This window comes from Mus caroli, unplaced genomic scaffold, assembly GCF_978045245.1.
Source record: "Mus caroli unplaced genomic scaffold, Mus_caroli_1 scaffold_8, whole genome shotgun sequence".
In the NCBI taxonomy this organism is placed as follows: Eukaryota; Metazoa; Chordata; class Mammalia; order Rodentia; family Muridae; genus Mus; species Mus caroli.
In genome coordinates, this window is record NW_028227263.1 from 4416434 (window position 1) to 4432353 (window position 15920).

The following is a 15920-nucleotide window of genomic DNA, read 5'->3' on the forward strand; positions in this document are numbered from 1 at the left end:
GGGATGGGAGGTTACTGAATGGGTTCAAGTGTCAAAGGATTTGTGTCCTTCACCACCGGGGAACGTCCCTTGTTTCTGAGACGCTCAGCTCCCTCACTGCTTCTGCCGGGAAAGACATGGAGTTCCCTGTGTTGCCGTACTCCTACAGGCTTCATTTTAGCAATGGCTGTTTCGCAACTGGCAGGAAAACATCTGCCTTCCATAAGCTCCCGGGCTGCAGCCAAGTGACTGGAATTTTCCTTCCCTAGCTAGCCAGGAGCATCCAGGCCCTGTGCTGGAAGGCTCCTCCTTCCCCAACTGACAGCCAAAGAAACATTGAGTTGCAGATCTCCCCAGCCCCCACCTGTAACAGATTAGTTTAGGGGTGTGTGTGCTTGGGGTTTTTTAGAGGAGGCCCTCACAGTGAGGCTGGGTTAGGGGTGTACCAGGGGTGTGAGAGCAGGGGGCTGGGGAGACTAGATCTGGGGGAAGTTCTAGTATGCCTACTGTAAGCAGGACGTGGAGACCTTCAGACAAGTTTTAGCCCTGGGACAAGTCTTGACCCCTGGAAGTTTATTCAGAGGTACCTTAACAGTCAACTAGTCCTGAAGTAATTTGATACTCAAGGCCTAAGTACCGCCCACTTCAGTATCCAGCCAATTCCCCACAGTAAGGCCCTCTGGAGACTAACCCACCAACAGGAAAAGGAAATTGCTAGAGAAAGGGCGGGTCTACAGAACCAGGATAGCAGCAGCCATCCTCCAGACGGGGCGATTGTTCCAGAGTCAGTACCATGAGCCACAATTCTCAAGCCTTCTTGCCCACCAATGCCGGACTTCCTCCAAGCTATGAGACAATCAAAGAGGAGTACGGGGTGACTGAGCTGGGGGAACCCAACAACTCAGCTGTTGTGAGGACCACCGTGATCAACATGCCCAGAGAGGTGTCGGTGCCTGACCATGTGGTCTGGTCCCTGTTCAATACACTCTTCTTCAACGCCTGCTGCCTGGGCTTCATTGCCTATGCCTACTCTGTGAAGGTGAGTGTGCTAGAGGGGGTGGGAGGGGATGGTGGTGTAAGAAGGTGTGTGTGAGCCTGAAGCTCCATCTACTCAGATGGCACCAAGGTGTGAGTGTGGGGTCCTTTCTGTAAGAAAGTGTGTGTGCACCCTTCCTCTGTGTGTGTGTGTGTGTGTGTGTGCGTGCGCGCTGTCTGTCTGTCTCTGGTGTTGGAGACTTTCTGATAGTCACAGGATGAAACTGCCTGGGGACTCTGGGGCCAGACTTTCCCCACCCCTTCACCCTTTAGACTGGGGCCTTAATCTGTGTGGAAAGTGGGGTATGCAGCGAATGCTGGAGTCTACTGTATAGTTTGTGTTTGTGTGTGTGTGTGAAAAGAGGGGAGGGTTTCCTGACGGGAGGAAGTGAGACAGTGGGCAGGGAGCATTGGGGAAATGGAGCCAGAGCACCTGGCTCTCAGCTGGCCAGCTCCAGGGCTCCTTACATCTAATTTCCTTCAGTCTAGGGACAGGAAGATGGTGGGCGATGTGATTGGAGCCCAGGCCTACGCCTCCACTGCCAAGTGCCTGAATATCAGCTCCCTGATCTTCAGCATCCTTATGGTCATTATCTGCATCATTATTTTCTCTACCACCTCTGTGGTAGTCTTTCAGTCGTTTGCACAAAGAACACCCCATTCTGGATTCTAGCTGCCCTGTGCTTCACGGTCCACATCTGCCCCGCCCCCCGCCCCGCCCCCAGGCTCAACCCTCGACCCTTTACCCTACGCATAAGCAAATGTTACCTTCACCTATCTGTCCACAGTGGATTCAATAAAGTGCACGGGGTGGCAACTCTGGCTGTGACTCACTGTTCTCTGGTTCTGTACCGAGCTCACCCTGCATCCTTTTTGTCTGAGGAGAGCAAGCGTCCTTAACTTGTCAGGCTTCTGGTCTCCAGATATGGGCAGCAGCCAACCTGTGGTTTTTTGCCTGATCCAGGCAGAGGGGATCCGAGGATCATCAAACGCTGAGGCCATGCTCCCGGGGGTCCCTGGAAGGGTGCAGAACTTTGGGCAAAGGAGGCTCCGGTCTAGGAGTGAAAGACACCCGGAGTCCTTTACTTTTAGGGAAAAGAAATCCTAGCCAAGATGTGTCCTCATTTTGTGGTGGCCTCTTGGATATGACTTCAGGCTCCTGAGCTGGCCCGCACACAAAAGTTGGGTGCTGTGAAGTTTGCTGCCCTCACTGTTTACTTCCCCACACTCAGGCTTATGAAGGTTTCTCGTAGGAGGACCTAACTGACAGTTCTGCTGGCCTCACAGCTCCCAGGTTCCACCTCTCCTGGGGGTGAGGCTGTCTGCCTGGGCACCCCGCTAACATGCCGTGCATCCCTGGAGTTTCTTCTAAAGGATACTTCTTTCTGCTTACCCAAGGCTGGCACCAAAAAGTCAGACTGGGCTTCCAGTGTCTGCAGGATTTGGGTCCTGTCCAAATGCTCCTTGCTCCCCTAACCACCATGATGATTTGAATGTATCTAAAATCCTGGGCGTGGCACAGTGATCCCTACCGTAGAGGTGCAGGTGAAGGCCCTGTGCGGCTTCAGCAAGGGGAAGGCCTGTGGTGTTTGTTTTTTATTAGAAGTATGGTTTTTAACAGGAAGTAAGAGCAGCTGCCAGGAAGGGGGTCAGCTTCTTTCTATGTCATGCCAGTTTGGGGAGTTCCTTTAATCTTTTAGAAATCTCAACGTGCTTTTGACATAAGAGAATTTCCCAAATTGTAGGCAGAAGTTGGAGCTTATTCAAAATAGTGCCCATGGTAAAATATAAAGCACACCCAGGAGTAGGAGTGTGGGCTTCTGAGGGGTCACTGCTAAGTGTTTTAGGGATGACTGTATATAGGATTTGGGGAAGCATTTTAGAATCTCATTGCTTAACAGGGTGCTAAGAAACTATTCTCTCCTCGTTCCGTAGCCGAGGCTATAGAGTGACTGCAGGGACTTTGGATGGGGACCACCCTGATAAGGGAAAACCAGGAGCTGCTTGGGCTTTGCAGAGAGTCTCTGGTGAGATCTCTAGAAAATGGCAGGTTTCAGAAAATGTTAATTATGTTGGGATTCTTGATTCCGAGTTGGTGAGAGTTTCCAGGAGGAGGGGTGCTTTTCATTCTCATGGATGCACGCATGGCAGGAAGGGACCAGGGGAACTGGGTGGTGGATCAGCAGGAAGACTTAGGACAGGCTGTGCATTCGGACGGAGGGTTACAGTCCACAGGAAGGAATTAAACAGAACATGACCTCAAGACCTTCCTGAAGCCTCGGGAACCTCTTGGGAAGAGAACTCATCTGCTATTATCCTAATACCCTGGGTGTCCAGAGGCCTAGGAACTTTATTGGGCCCAGGGCAGTTCCTCCACCATGAGGAAGAACAGATACTCGAGTTCGAGTTCAGGGATTCGGTCCTGAGACTTCGGGGTCTGTCCTATCTGTCACCATGTCACGAGTCTTGATATTTGGCTTCTGCAGTGGACCTAGAGCTGAGGATGTTGCTCTGCCAACCTGCTACTGGATGATTCTACAACCAGCCCCATAGAAGAGTGGGCAATGCTCAGGGGACAGAAAGCATGTCATGGGCCAGAGGATAGACAAGGACCAGGGTGTCATCAACTGCTTCTGAAGGTGCCAGGGCCCATCCATCTCTCAGGGCCAGCCCTGTTCTCATTCCCCAAGAGTCAGACAGGGTGCTCTAGAGCCTAGAAAATTTAGACACAGTGTATTCTTTTTTTTTTTTAAAGATTTATTTATTTACTATATGTAAGTACACTGTAGCTGTCTTCAGACACACCAGAAGAGGGCATCAGATCTCATTTCGGGTGGTTGTGAGCCACCATGTGGTTGCTGGGATTTGAACTCTGGACCTTCGGAAGAGCAGTCGGGTGCTCTTACCCACTGAGCCATCTCACCAGCCCTACACAGTGTATTCTTAAAGTAGACCTCAGTGCTCCCTTACTCTCACAATGGTTCCATCTGCCCCAAGCAGGAGGCCAGAAAATGGGTCCTCCTCCCCTCAGTCAGATAGCAACAGGACAGTGGTGGAGGTAACAGTAGAGGTTGATACACCACACTTAGAACCAGATGTGTTTTACAAAGTCTCACTGGACAGATGTGTAAGTGTAATATCTGTGATGCAGTAAGGGTCTAGGTGTCAGGGGGTGTCGCATCTGTGGAGCATCTGCTGCTGGTGAGTGAAGACTGGGGAGCTCTCAAGATACATGGCTGAGACCTCAGTGTTTCTAGGTTCTTGGCACCGTCAGGAACCGGAAGAGCACTGGGAAGAAGTTACACTTTGGGTAGAGGGATGTAATCAAAGGCTGGGAGGAGGCTTCTGGATAGTTTCAACTGCTGGGTTTTTGAAAATTTATATTCTCTCTCTCCTCCTCGTTCCCTCCCTCCCCCTCCTCCCTCATTCCCTTCCTCCCTCCCTCTCTTTCTCCCCCTCCTCTCTCTCTCCCTCTCTTTTAAGGCAGGGGTCTGGTCTAGAACTATGTGGACTACACTGGCCACAAACCCACAGAGATCCACATGCTCTGCCTCTGGGTAGTGGGATTAAAGGTGTGTGCCACCGTTCTTGGCCTATGGCTAAACCTTTATTGGGGGAAATGAATTGATTAGTCACGAGTTAAGGTGGGGTAATAGGAGGGAAATCCCTGAGATGTCAGGGTTTTGTTTTTTTTTTTTTTTTTTTTTTTTCTCCAGTACAGTCCCATCCCTCCTTTGTCCTCAGGCATAATGGGAGTGAGAGATTTTATAATTCTGAGGCTATGAAGATACGGTTATAATGAAGCAAAGGCTAGGTGGAGCTCATCTGCTTAGTCTGGGATGGTCATGTTTTCCTGAGTAGTCACATGTCCTGGGGGAAGCCAGGTCTGAGTTTGTCAGCCCCACCACGACAGCTTGCTCTTGTTCTCCTTGTGCCTTCTCTAACTCACCTCAAGAGGAAGCTAGGGCAGGACAGAGGGCAGACCTGTCCTCTGTAAGGAGGGCTGGGCAGATGGCTCAGCAGTTATGAGTATATGCTACTCTTACAGAGGACCCAGGTTGATTACTAGTATCCACTTCCGGTGGCTCACCTGTAACTGCAGCTCTAGAAATTCAACACTACCTCTGTGGGCATCTGCACTCATAGGTACATACACACCCCGCCCTCATATATATAATTAAAAATATAAAAATATTTTTAAAAAGAGGTCTCTGAGATTAACAGAAGGGGCAGAAACAGTACCTACACAGATGGTGAAGACCAAGGCACTGATGTATGGGCACTTAGTGCAGCAGGTATGGGTCTGGGCTCCAAATATTACCCATCTGTCCTCAGACTGGAGGAGATCAAATGACAAGGGGCCTTGGAAAAAGTCATCTGGGAGCCAGATGCTCTGACTAGGTCCCTGTCATCCTCCCTGCCCACTGCAGCCTCCTTACATCAGGTCAGGGGTCCTCCCTCCATGTTCATGTACCATCCCGAGGGCCCTGCACTGCTCGCTTGTTTATTGATCCGAGTGAGCGTGAGCAGGAGCGGCTGAGGGAGGCTGGGCAGTGGTGGTGTGAAGGAGGATTTAGCTCTTGCTCAGGATCTGAGCTGGGAAGACACTGAGGTCCCCTTTACGGAGGAGGCTCTTGGCATGCGAGCCTGGAGTTAGACTTCCTGCCGGACATGCATTGAGTTCTTGGCACATGCAAGTATCTGAGCCCTCAAGGAAACGATTCCACTCACATTTTTAGGACTGGGAAAGGCAGGACTAACAGCTAAGGAGACTGAAGAGGATCGACTTGCCCAGGAGCAGCAGAGTGCCCGTTACAGGGAGTGGGGAGGAGCCTCCTACAGTGTGCAGTGGGAAGGGGGCCAGTCTCCTTCATTATTCCTCTCTGCCTGCTGTCTTCTTCTTAGCCTTTATCTCTAGCAGTTACGTATCTGCGGACCCATTTATGCATGTCTGCAGGGGCTGTGGTCAAAGCCTAGAGTCTGAGTTCTGGCGGGAATATGCAGCTCTGATCCTGAGTGTGCCCTACCCCCAGCCTTGAGTAGGCTAAACCGACTCACAATGGTTTTACAGCCTAGCCTTGGCCTCACTCCATTTGCAATTTCCTACAGGAGTGGACTGCCCACTGAGCTAGCTCTGCAACATAATCCAGCTGAAACAAAGCATGGGGTCTGTGGGCTTTCCCTCTGTAAACGCAGTGATGAAAATTAAACTTGGAGACTTGATCAGAAACTTTGTCTTGGCTTCATCCTTCTCTCTCACCCCATTCCTTTTCATCTCCAGCCCCCCTCTCAGGTCACCCAGTTCACCCATGGCTGCTGGACAGCCACACCTGAGGAGAGAGTTCTGGCTGTTCCCTGAAACTGATGCAGCCCCATATTTTCTCAGCCCTAGTGTCCACCATGGAACTGTTTGCAGCCAGTGTCCTTGGGACAGCCTTTTGTGAAGTAGAGAGAGCAGGGGGACTCTGGTGGGTGGTCTACAGCCATTGCCCATGTGGCGCAGGGGCCTTTGATGGGGTCTTTTGAGAGGGGCGGGGGACGCTGGGGTGCAAGGGCGGGCCACTCTATTTGGCAGGCTGAGGCTGTAATTTGTGATATATATAGCGGGTGGAGCTGGCCAGCCAGGGAGGGTAGCAAGGGGCTATAAGCAGGCCTGGTGCTCAGAGAGAGGACAAGTCTCAGCTAGGAAGACACGGCGCTGGAACCCATGGACACTTCATATCCCCGTGAGGACCCCCGGGCTCCATCATCCCGCAAGGCTGATGCTGCAGCCCACACAGCCCTCTCCATGGGAACACCTGGCCCTACACCACGAGACCACATGCTCTGGTCTGTCTTTAGCACGATGTACCTGAATCTGTGCTGCCTTGGATTCCTGGCGCTGGTCCACTCTGTCAAGGTTGGCTTCAAGGCTTCTGGGATGGGAGAATGAGTGTGGCGTGGGGGGAGGTGATGTGGAGTCGGGGAAGGAGGGGGTAGTGTTCAAAAGAAAAGTATATGAGGGTGTCTGTTGGCATAGCCACAGTACTTCACCAAGTTTGGGGACTGTTAAGGGGTGTATGCACTGTTCACAGGAAAGGAAGGCCTGGCTATATAGTCTCCCTCAAAGGGCAAAGTCCTTAAAGGTTGCCCATAGAGGAATTCCCACTGTAGTTCCTGAATAGCACTGAGTTCTTGGTTTCCCATAGGACTCCTCTCCCACAGGAGGCTCTCAGAGGGTGCTGCTGACCCAGAATGGCCACTGAATCTCTATCTGCAGCCTTTATTTATGCTGAGACTATCTGGTTAGGACCCTGCCAAAGGCCAAACTGTGCCTGTGAAGGGACTAGGTCCAGCCCAGGGATATGTCTTCTCGAGCCAGAGTCCTCCTTCAAGATTTAGAGTTTAGCCTGTGCTCTACAGTTGCTCTGGGGGGAGGGGAGGTCCTCTAGACACCATGAACATGTTAACATCTTGGTTCTGGTGCTGCCCTGCAGGCCCGAGACCAGAAGATGGCTGGGAACCTGGAGGCTGCAAGGCAGTTTGGCTCCAAAGCCAAGTGCTACAACATCCTGGCTGCAATGTGGACATTGGTGCCCCCATTGCTGCTCCTGGGACTGGTGGTGACTGGCGCCTTGCACCTGTCCAAGCTAGCCAAAGACTCTGCAGCTTTCTTCAGCACCAAGTTTGATGAGGAGGACTATAACTAAGAGTTCCGAGCCTGTCCCTGAGCCGAGGACAACCATGTCAAGTCAGCTGTGCCCAACACCAGCTCCTGGGAGTTATAGCCTACTATAGCACCTCGATCCCTGCCCAGCTGTGACCTCAGAGGCCACCCTCTTGTCCACGAGGTGTATTCGATGCTGACCTGCTCAGATCCCTCAGACTTAACCTATAACCTAGAGGGTCCTCAGTGCCTGGCTTTGTCCCTTTCCCCACTTACCAGGCCGAGCCTCTGTTCACAATTAAAAGTGGCAGATTCCAGAAATGTGTGGGCTCTTCCTTTCCTGGTGGTAGTTGTGTAGGGAGCCCCAGCACCAACTCATCTGGCCAACCCCAGTCATCTTATTCTGTTAGCTTGGCTGTCCGACTGCTTTTGCTTAGCGGCCTGTGGCTTCTGGGGTGGAGGAGCCTAAGTATTTTAGGATGAAGTTCGGGAATGCAGGCCTTTGATTCCCACTGCCCTGTGGTTTGATGGGCTGTGTCCGAGAATATGTGAGGGTGTGCCCTGACTCCTCATCTGCCACAGTGGTCTTCTTGGACTGTGCGGAAGGCAGACAGGGGCCATTTCCTATGCGGGACTGGATACTGGACTCACAGAGGACAGCAACATGATCCACACAGACACACAGACATTTACAGCCTGCTTCCCTCATTTTCTTCCACTCACACATGGTCAGAGGCAGACAGGCAGTGGCACTAAGTGAATATTCTCAAGTCACTTCTCTTCTCTGTGTGTCACATGCCCTTGGCTTCCACGGAGGTCTCTGCCTAGCTGTCCGACTTAAGAGACTTTAGGCAGTCCTGCATCCTGTTCCATGCCTGTAGCCAACAGCCGACCTTGAGGAGTTCCGAGCTACTGACAGTGTTCTGAGCCAAGCCTAAGAGATAAGACCTTTTGCTGACCTGCGTGTGTTTGGGGCTGGGGAGGAAGCTACTGCGGGTTACTAGTCCTGTTATGGAGCAGAGACAAGGACAGTGTGCTTAGATAAAGATGGAGACAGTGTGCTGACTGTGAGCCCCTGGTCTAGTTCACGAGAAGGTCAACTCCTGCTGGCTACAGGGACTTGTGTGTTCCTGAGTAGATGTCCCCAAACACGGGATATTTTGCCAGACACCATCTATAATGAGGGATTGCCTGGTTTGTGCCCCCAGCCCTAAGAACAGCGTGTGGTTGAGTCAGTGAGGTGGAAGCAGCAGCTTCCCTTGCCCCAGACTGCTAGGCTAGACCCGATCAGCTGTGCCCAGCTCTGTCACCCTCCACGACCCCAGAAGCTTACCATACCACACGCACAGAAGTGACCACATACACACAGGTAGAACGCACACCCAGGTGCTGGGCTACCTCTATTGAGCGCAGTGCCACCAAGCAACCTGTCAATGCCCATGCCCAGTCCTGTCTTTGAGGCAACAGATGAGCATCCACTTCTGCCAGGGTAGCTCCTGGCCCAACATAAAGAAGGTGAAGGGAGACAGACACAAGAGCCCCACGTTGTCCCTAAGCTTTGAAATCAGATCAGCATTCAGCCCCCCGGTGCAGAGGGACATGAATCCATCACACACTCTGACTTCAGCCTTTGCCAGCACTGACTTTAATTGGCCAAGTTGGCTTGGTACAGGAGTACAGGGTTTACCAGGATCGTGGTCCTACGCTATGAACCTTGTTCTGGATAAACACTAAGAATGGAAGCGAAGGTCACGCAGCTGCTCAGCACTGATGGCCAAGACCATGGCCTGGAACCCTGTCCATCTGACTCCATTCCCTCTGGTCGCCAGTCTGACTTCATCTACCTTGTCCTGTGATAACACTGCCTTCCTTTTCACAGGCTGAGTGGTTAAGGACAGCTCTCACCCTAGCCCAGTACGCTAGATACCATCTGACATCAGAAAGGAATCAAAGACTAGGAAGTTCAAAGCCACAAACCCTCAGAGCACTTGGCTAGCCCTACCTGGTGTCAACTGCCTGCCACAAGAAACTCCTGTAGCTAAGCCCCTGACTGTGTGACTCACTTCTGAGCAAAGCCACTGGCCACTTCCCACCTAGCCTGCTGACCAGAGTTTCCCAGAGAACAGAGGTGTGAACAGGAAGTTAAGGCCTAGAGAGACAGTAAGATGGGGAGATAAGGGGGGGTGGTGCTGCGGTCAGCCCCAAACAAAGGATCTGTGAGGCTCTAGAGAGCCCAAGACTGGAGAGAGGGTGAGGAGGGGAAGGGACAGAAGGAACACCCTGTAACCTTACTGGTTCAGGGCTGGATCCAGACTGAGAGGTTGTGAGGTTGGGGATGCAGTTGAAGGCAAAAGAGTGTCCCAGAGGTACTGAAAGGGACTTCCAATGCCAAAACTCCTATCAGGAAACACTGAAGAATTTCTGGGCAGCTATGAGGATGACCTTTGTATCCGGCCAGCTGAGTGGGAAAAGGAGACCTTCTGTCCTGCAAGAGAGAGGGTTAATCCTTGAGGACATGGACCAAGACATCTGGGTCACATGCCCAAAGGCTTTTCCCTACCTGGTATCAGGGGAAGGCGGGCCAGCGATGGCCACAGCTCAGCTTCTAGTGGGGGTGCCCAGGGCTCTGCACGGGCTGTGACCTCAAGTGTCACTGAGTCCTTGGAAAAGGCGAAGTTAAGTTTGTTCCCCAGGTAGGAGATACCAGAGACAGATACTCTGGACACCAGGTCTGGACACAGGGGGTCAAAGGTCACACCTGCCTCAGTGATCCTGTGGGGAGAGCTGTGTGAAGAGGGTTGGGACAAGTGGGAATTCACGGCTAGTCTCTGGTCACCACACTCACCTGAATCCTGTGCACCCGAAGAGTGCTGCCTGCAGGAAGCCCCCCATGCCTGTCAAGAAGTTCACTGCACCAGACCCGTCTGCATTCTCCGTCCACACCTGCAGGCAGAGAGGGTGGCTGTCACCTGAGGCTATTACCCTAGGGTCAAGCCTTACCCTGCTGAGACTACCACAGTGGGAGAAGATCGAGGCAGTGGGTGGTGGGTAGGAGTGAGACTGACCTTGAAGGGCTCAGTGACATTGGCAAAACTCCTGCTCAGATGAACCTGAGCCCTTGAGGGGTCCCTCAGTTCCATCCAGCCCACAGCAAACATGCTCTGAGATCAGAATTCAAATAGGAAGTGGTTAGACCCACCACGTGGGAAGGCAGGTGAGGACCATGGGGCAAGACGACCCGGCAGGCTCCTCACCCAGGTCATGGCAGGGCCCCGGGGGGATGTCACAGCCTCATAAGTCTCCAAGTTTTTCCTTCGGATGTCAGGTGTCAGGGGAAAGGGGACTGGGTACCCCAGGAGCACAACATCTGCCTGCTTCACCTCTTCTCCTGATTTGGGGGAAGGGGTAGCAGGATAGGTTATTGGTCAAAGAGATGAGAGTGTGCCAGGGTGAGTGGGGGTGGGGGAGCTGACCAAGCAAGGGCCTTTACAAGAGTCAGTACCACTCACCACGCTCATAGCCATCAAACTCAGGGTGGAAGTTCTGCTCAGAGTCAAATGGTATCTTGATCCTATCAGCCACCTCCAGCCACTGTTTGCCGATAGGCAAACCCAAGTCCTTGGCCAAAGCAGCAGCGAAGTGCAGGCTGGTGAGGGGACAAACCACAGTTGCATGGCTTCTGACTGGGCCTTGTCAGCCATGCTGAGGCTATGGGTAAGTGAAGGGCAAGTTATATGTCTGACCTGTTTTGGACCAGGACATTGGTGTAGACAGAGTTGTTGACTCCTGAATGGTACTCATCAGGGGGCATGACTCCTGGTCGGTCACACAGGGCCACATGACAGTTAGTGCAGGGGCTCAGGACTTGTCGTTCCATGGTAAGCCCATGGTGAGCTGGGCACTATGCCCCCGGGTCCTCACCTTTCAGGTGGTACATCTTGTCCTGGGAGCTCCATTCTACACGGCTGCACCAAAACTCAGCCACAGAACTGACCACATCCCAGCCACCATCCTCTTGGAAGAGCTTCAAGTCCTGGAGAATGAGAACAGGGCAAAAGGCCAGGCACGACCCACGGAAGAGGGCCACTGTGCCTGGCTTCCAAAGTCCCTCTTCACACAGCTTCCTAGGGTCCTGGGGTGGAGTGTGGCCTGAGGTGAGGTGCGAGACAGTGCCTCACCTGAGTGTAGTAGTAATACAGCTGAAAGGCCAAGACCACAGCCCCATTGATATGGATCTCTTGAGTTCCATAAATGTCCTCAGGGCAGACCTCCAGGCCAGTGCTTGCACTCTCCCAGGCAAACTTGGCTCCCTGTGAAGAAAGAGGATGGGATGGTCAGGTCTTGATTTGGGGAGGAGGCGGTCCAGTCCTACCAGAGGGGCAATCCTTTGTGGAGGAAAGGAAAGAGGAGGTATGGGGCTCTCATGGGCACTGAATGGCACTGGGAAGACCTTGGGGCAGGGGCTTATGGGATGGTACCCAGGCCCCATTCATTACCTGGTAGCCCAGGTTCTGGGCATTCTTCAGGGCTCCTCCCAGTGTACGGACTCGGTACTCTAGGATGGCCCTGGCGGCTTCTGGGTGGAACATCAAAATATTTGGGAACATCCAGATGTCCTGAGGGATGAACCATTTGAGGATAAACAGGAGTCCATACCTTCTCCCTCCCTTACTCTTACGGACTGCCCACATTCAACCCTGCCAAGGCTTCCAACCAACATACAGCCAAGCAGGCAGCTGGGGGCTTCCTCCATCCCTACCCTCTGGCTATCCCTTTGCCTCTCCCTGGGCCCCTCATTTCATGCTCACCCACACCCACCTGGGGCCTCCCCAGCTTGCCCACTCCAGCGCTATCTTTTCAGCCTAGACAGCCCAGAGGTCTGGTCCTCAATCCGGACAGTATCAGGAGAAGCTCACGGGCACTAGTTTGCATCAGGTCTCTAGGGAGAGCTTGCTCTCTGGCTGCCTGACCTCAGCTTTCTTTGACTTCATCTGTCAAATGGGCCACTGTGCAGACTTCACAAGGTGTCAGACGGGAGTGGCCTCGAGCCTTCCCTCTCGCTATTCCCTCACGCAGTGGCTGCTGATCTCCATAGGCTACCACCTCAGCACTGCCTTCTCCAGCCCTTGCTTCCCCGCACCCAGCTGCTCCTGACAGTCCCAGATCTTCCCAGACTGTATCTCTCCTTGTATCATTCTTCTATGGTTTTCCCAGTCCTTTAGTAAGCTCCAGGCTTGCACCCGGCTCACTCTGAGGCTCTGGTGGTCTTAGCCAGCTGTGAGGCTCCTTCTCTGCCTTCAAATGTTGCAGACCCTCAGCCTTTGCGCCTTCTGTTGCTCTAACCTGGATCACTCTTTTCTACCACATTCCCACACACCTTTCTTCTGAGAAATCACCTCTTCCAGGAAGCCCTCCTATCTAGAGCTCCCATGTTTGGTCTTGATCTCAGGTAGTGCAAAGGCAATGCCCAGAATCTTTGCATGCAACTCCCCCTGTGTAACCAGTGCAGGGTAGGATGTACCTGATCCCAGAAGATATGGCCCCAGTAGCATTCTTCCTGACTCCCATTGGAGAGGCCTCCGGGGCTAAGCCCATGGCTGATGAATCCTTGAGTGCCAGGCTGGGGAAGCTCACTGAACAGGTAATAGAGAGAGCCACGAAGGGCCTGGCGTAGGGCCAGGGGCCCAGCCACATCCAGGCCACAGCCTGCCCAGAGCTGGCCCCAGGAGTCTGCATGGATTGTATACAGAACACCCCTGGTCTGCAGCTGTAGGGCCTCAGCAAAGCAGTCCTGGGCTTCAGCCTGGCTGCTACCCACAACAGTCAGAAACTCCCAGGTCCTGTCCTTCTCCTCTTCCCCAAGGGTCAAGGCTGGGGGGACAGGCATCCATAGCATATGCACTTCCTGCTGTGGCTCTCCAGGCTGCTCAGGGTTAAGTATGTGACCATGCAGGTACCTGCAAGGGCATAGCTGAGTCTTAAGAAAGGACTCACTCTGCTTTCTGGGCTACCTAGATTTACCCAGTGTAATTCTTACCGGAGTCCCTGGAAGTCAGGCCCCACATGCAGGTCCAGGTCTGGGCTTTCTGGGGAGAAGTCTGCCTGTAACGGCACTGTGATGGACTTGTTCCCTGTGGTCAAGCGTGCAATGGACACGCTGAAGACCAGGACATGGGGTAACACACGGTGAGCATAGATCCGCTGGGAAGCCCGGAAGCTGGGGCCTTCCAGGGTGTGGAGGAAGGAACCTAGGGAGGGTTGGGGAAAGGCAGTCACACTCTTAATACCACAGAGTACCATTACCTTCCTGGGCTGGGAGTGGGGTCCTTCAGACCTCAGGCTGCCTCTCCCCACTGTGGAGTGGGCCCACCCAGATGAAAAGAAAGCAAGACCAACCACAGAGGCCTCATTTTGGGAGGCGGCTTTTTCATGTTTTTTTTTTCTTCTTCTTCTTCTTCTTCCTTAAATTAAAGGCCATTTGTTTACATATTTTTGAGATGCGTCTTAAAGTGTACTGGCGGCTGAGCTCCAACTCTCCCTCTTCCTGCCTCAACCTTCCTGGTACCAGTGCCAAGGTTACGGGCCTGAGGCACACACTGGTGGTTGCGGCCCCTTTCCCAGCTTCATGGATAAGTGAGGAGTCCCTCTCCCCCAGAGCGATAGGTTGGCACGGGTTGGTGACAGCTAACCTGTGTTGGTGTCCAGGGTAAAGGTCTCTGTCAGCTGTTCTGTCCCTGCAGGGGCCTCCAGCTGGACATTGAGGGGGCTGGGCAGAATGGCCCGGTGAGTGTCCCCGCCAGCTCCATTGTATACACCATTTATATGGATGGTGTCACGATACACACGTGTACCTAGGTATGAGTTCGTTACAGTGGCCCAGAGCCTGGGGTCACTGGGCAGACAGTGGGCACTGAATATGGTCGGGTCATCTTCAGAGCAGTCCATGGAAAGCTGCCTCAGTCCAGACGGCCTGGAGGAGACAGTTAACAGTGACTAGCTGGACTTCCCTCCGCATGCACACTGACAGTAAACCCTCAAACTTGGCCAATCCCCACAGGCGTTGGTGAGGGGAGTAGGGGCCTAGCTGGGTAGCTACCCTAAGTAAGGGTTGCGGGTACCAAGAACATTCTTAAATTAAGAAGACTGCCAGGAACTCAACTGAATCTGTAAACAAGTTCCCTCAGCACCCACCGCCGACCTCCCTCTTGTGAGCTCCTGAGCCAGCTTCCTGAAGTAAGAACTGCTGAGGAAGGAATCAGGGAGTTCTGCGCGGGCCCTAAATCCTCAGGGAGGGTGAGGTCGGACGGTGGAGGAAGAGGAACCCGGAGATTTGGAGAGGGACAGCAAGCAGAGGCGTTGGGATTGGGGAGGAGGAACCGGATGGGGTGGATGATGACGATGGGGTGGGGTGGGGTGGGTCCGCAACTGGGGAGTAGCGGGACTTGCCCGGGAAATGGAAAGAGGAAGCCCGTGTAGGGGTGGGGTGCGGAGAGGGGGGTCGATCGCGGGTTGTCGGGAAGAGAGACTAGGGAATAAAGGGACGAAAAAGAGTTCAGAGTACTCGGTGAAAGAGGGTGAGGGCGGGTTGGAGAAGAGTGTGGGCTCTTTTTGTAACTCACCCCTGCCCTCTCCACTCAGTGCGGGGATCCGGGTGTAAGAAGGCTCTGTGGGTGCGAGCTGCCCCCGGCGGCAGGAAGAAGAAGCGGCCCTGCCGCGTGGCAGGTGGGCGGGTCTGAGTTTAGGCGGGACCTGGGAAACTGTCATGGTTTTGGGGAAGAGACCACGCAATAGGACTAGGGGTTAGTTGAGCTTTGGCTCTAAGATGTATGCAAGGCTGGGATAGACCTGAGATCCCACTCTACAGTGACGTTTAGTGACTAGAAAGGACCCTGGCTATTTAAGGAACAGGACGCGTGTAAGAAAAGCCTACCTCATGCAAACCTGAAAGAGGTGGGTGCTGTGTAAAAGTTCCACAGCCGAATGCTTTTCAGACTTTCCTCTTAGCTCACGGGACCTTTCCTATTTAGGGAAATAATTTCATTTTTATGTTTTATCCTATTTTTGAGTGGTTGGCCTGGAACTTGGTATGCAAACCCAGCTGTCCTCAAACTCACAGAGCTCCAACCTACTTCTGCCTCCTCAGTGTTAGGGTTAAAGATGTGCACACTACACTGAGCAGTATTTATTTATTTTGATTTAATTAAAATATAGTTACACCATTTCCTCCTACTCCTCCCATGTATGTCCCACCCACATTCAC

At 53.0% G+C, this 15920-nt stretch overlaps 3 protein-coding genes across 3 annotated transcripts; 2 read left to right on the forward strand and 1 right to left on the reverse strand.

Annotated features, from left to right (window-relative positions):
• Positions 1-667: 667 nt before the first annotated feature.
• On the forward strand, positions 668-1836 carry LOC110298553 (interferon-induced transmembrane protein 2). The gene is made up of 2 exons (XM_021167874.3): positions 668-1018; positions 1499-1836. The coding sequence occupies exons 1-2, from the start codon at positions 773-775 to the stop codon at positions 1685-1687; spliced, it is 435 nt and encodes a 144-aa protein (XP_021023533.1). The 5' UTR covers positions 668-772; the 3' UTR covers positions 1688-1836.
• Positions 1837-6539: 4703 nt separating this feature from the next.
• Ifitm5 (interferon induced transmembrane protein 5) lies at positions 6540-7935 on the forward strand. The gene is made up of 2 exons (XM_021169091.3): positions 6540-6913; positions 7491-7935. The coding sequence occupies exons 1-2, from the start codon at positions 6722-6724 to the stop codon at positions 7701-7703; spliced, it is 405 nt and encodes a 134-aa protein (XP_021024750.1). The 5' UTR covers positions 6540-6721; the 3' UTR covers positions 7704-7935.
• Positions 7936-9282: 1347 nt separating this feature from the next.
• Pgghg (protein-glucosylgalactosylhydroxylysine glucosidase) lies at positions 9283-15374 on the reverse strand. The gene is given in 15 exon segments (XM_021168613.3): positions 9283-10095; positions 10098-10145; positions 10221-10432; positions 10506-10603; positions 10726-10821; positions 10915-11048; positions 11170-11306; positions 11404-11476; positions 11582-11693; positions 11839-11970; positions 12157-12276; positions 13182-13617; positions 13698-13908; positions 14350-14630; positions 15280-15374. Coding segments are annotated over 14 exon segments (2100 nt in total). The 5' UTR covers positions 14606-14630; positions 15280-15374; the 3' UTR covers positions 9283-10060.
• Between the last annotated feature and the right edge of the window lie 546 nt (positions 15375-15920).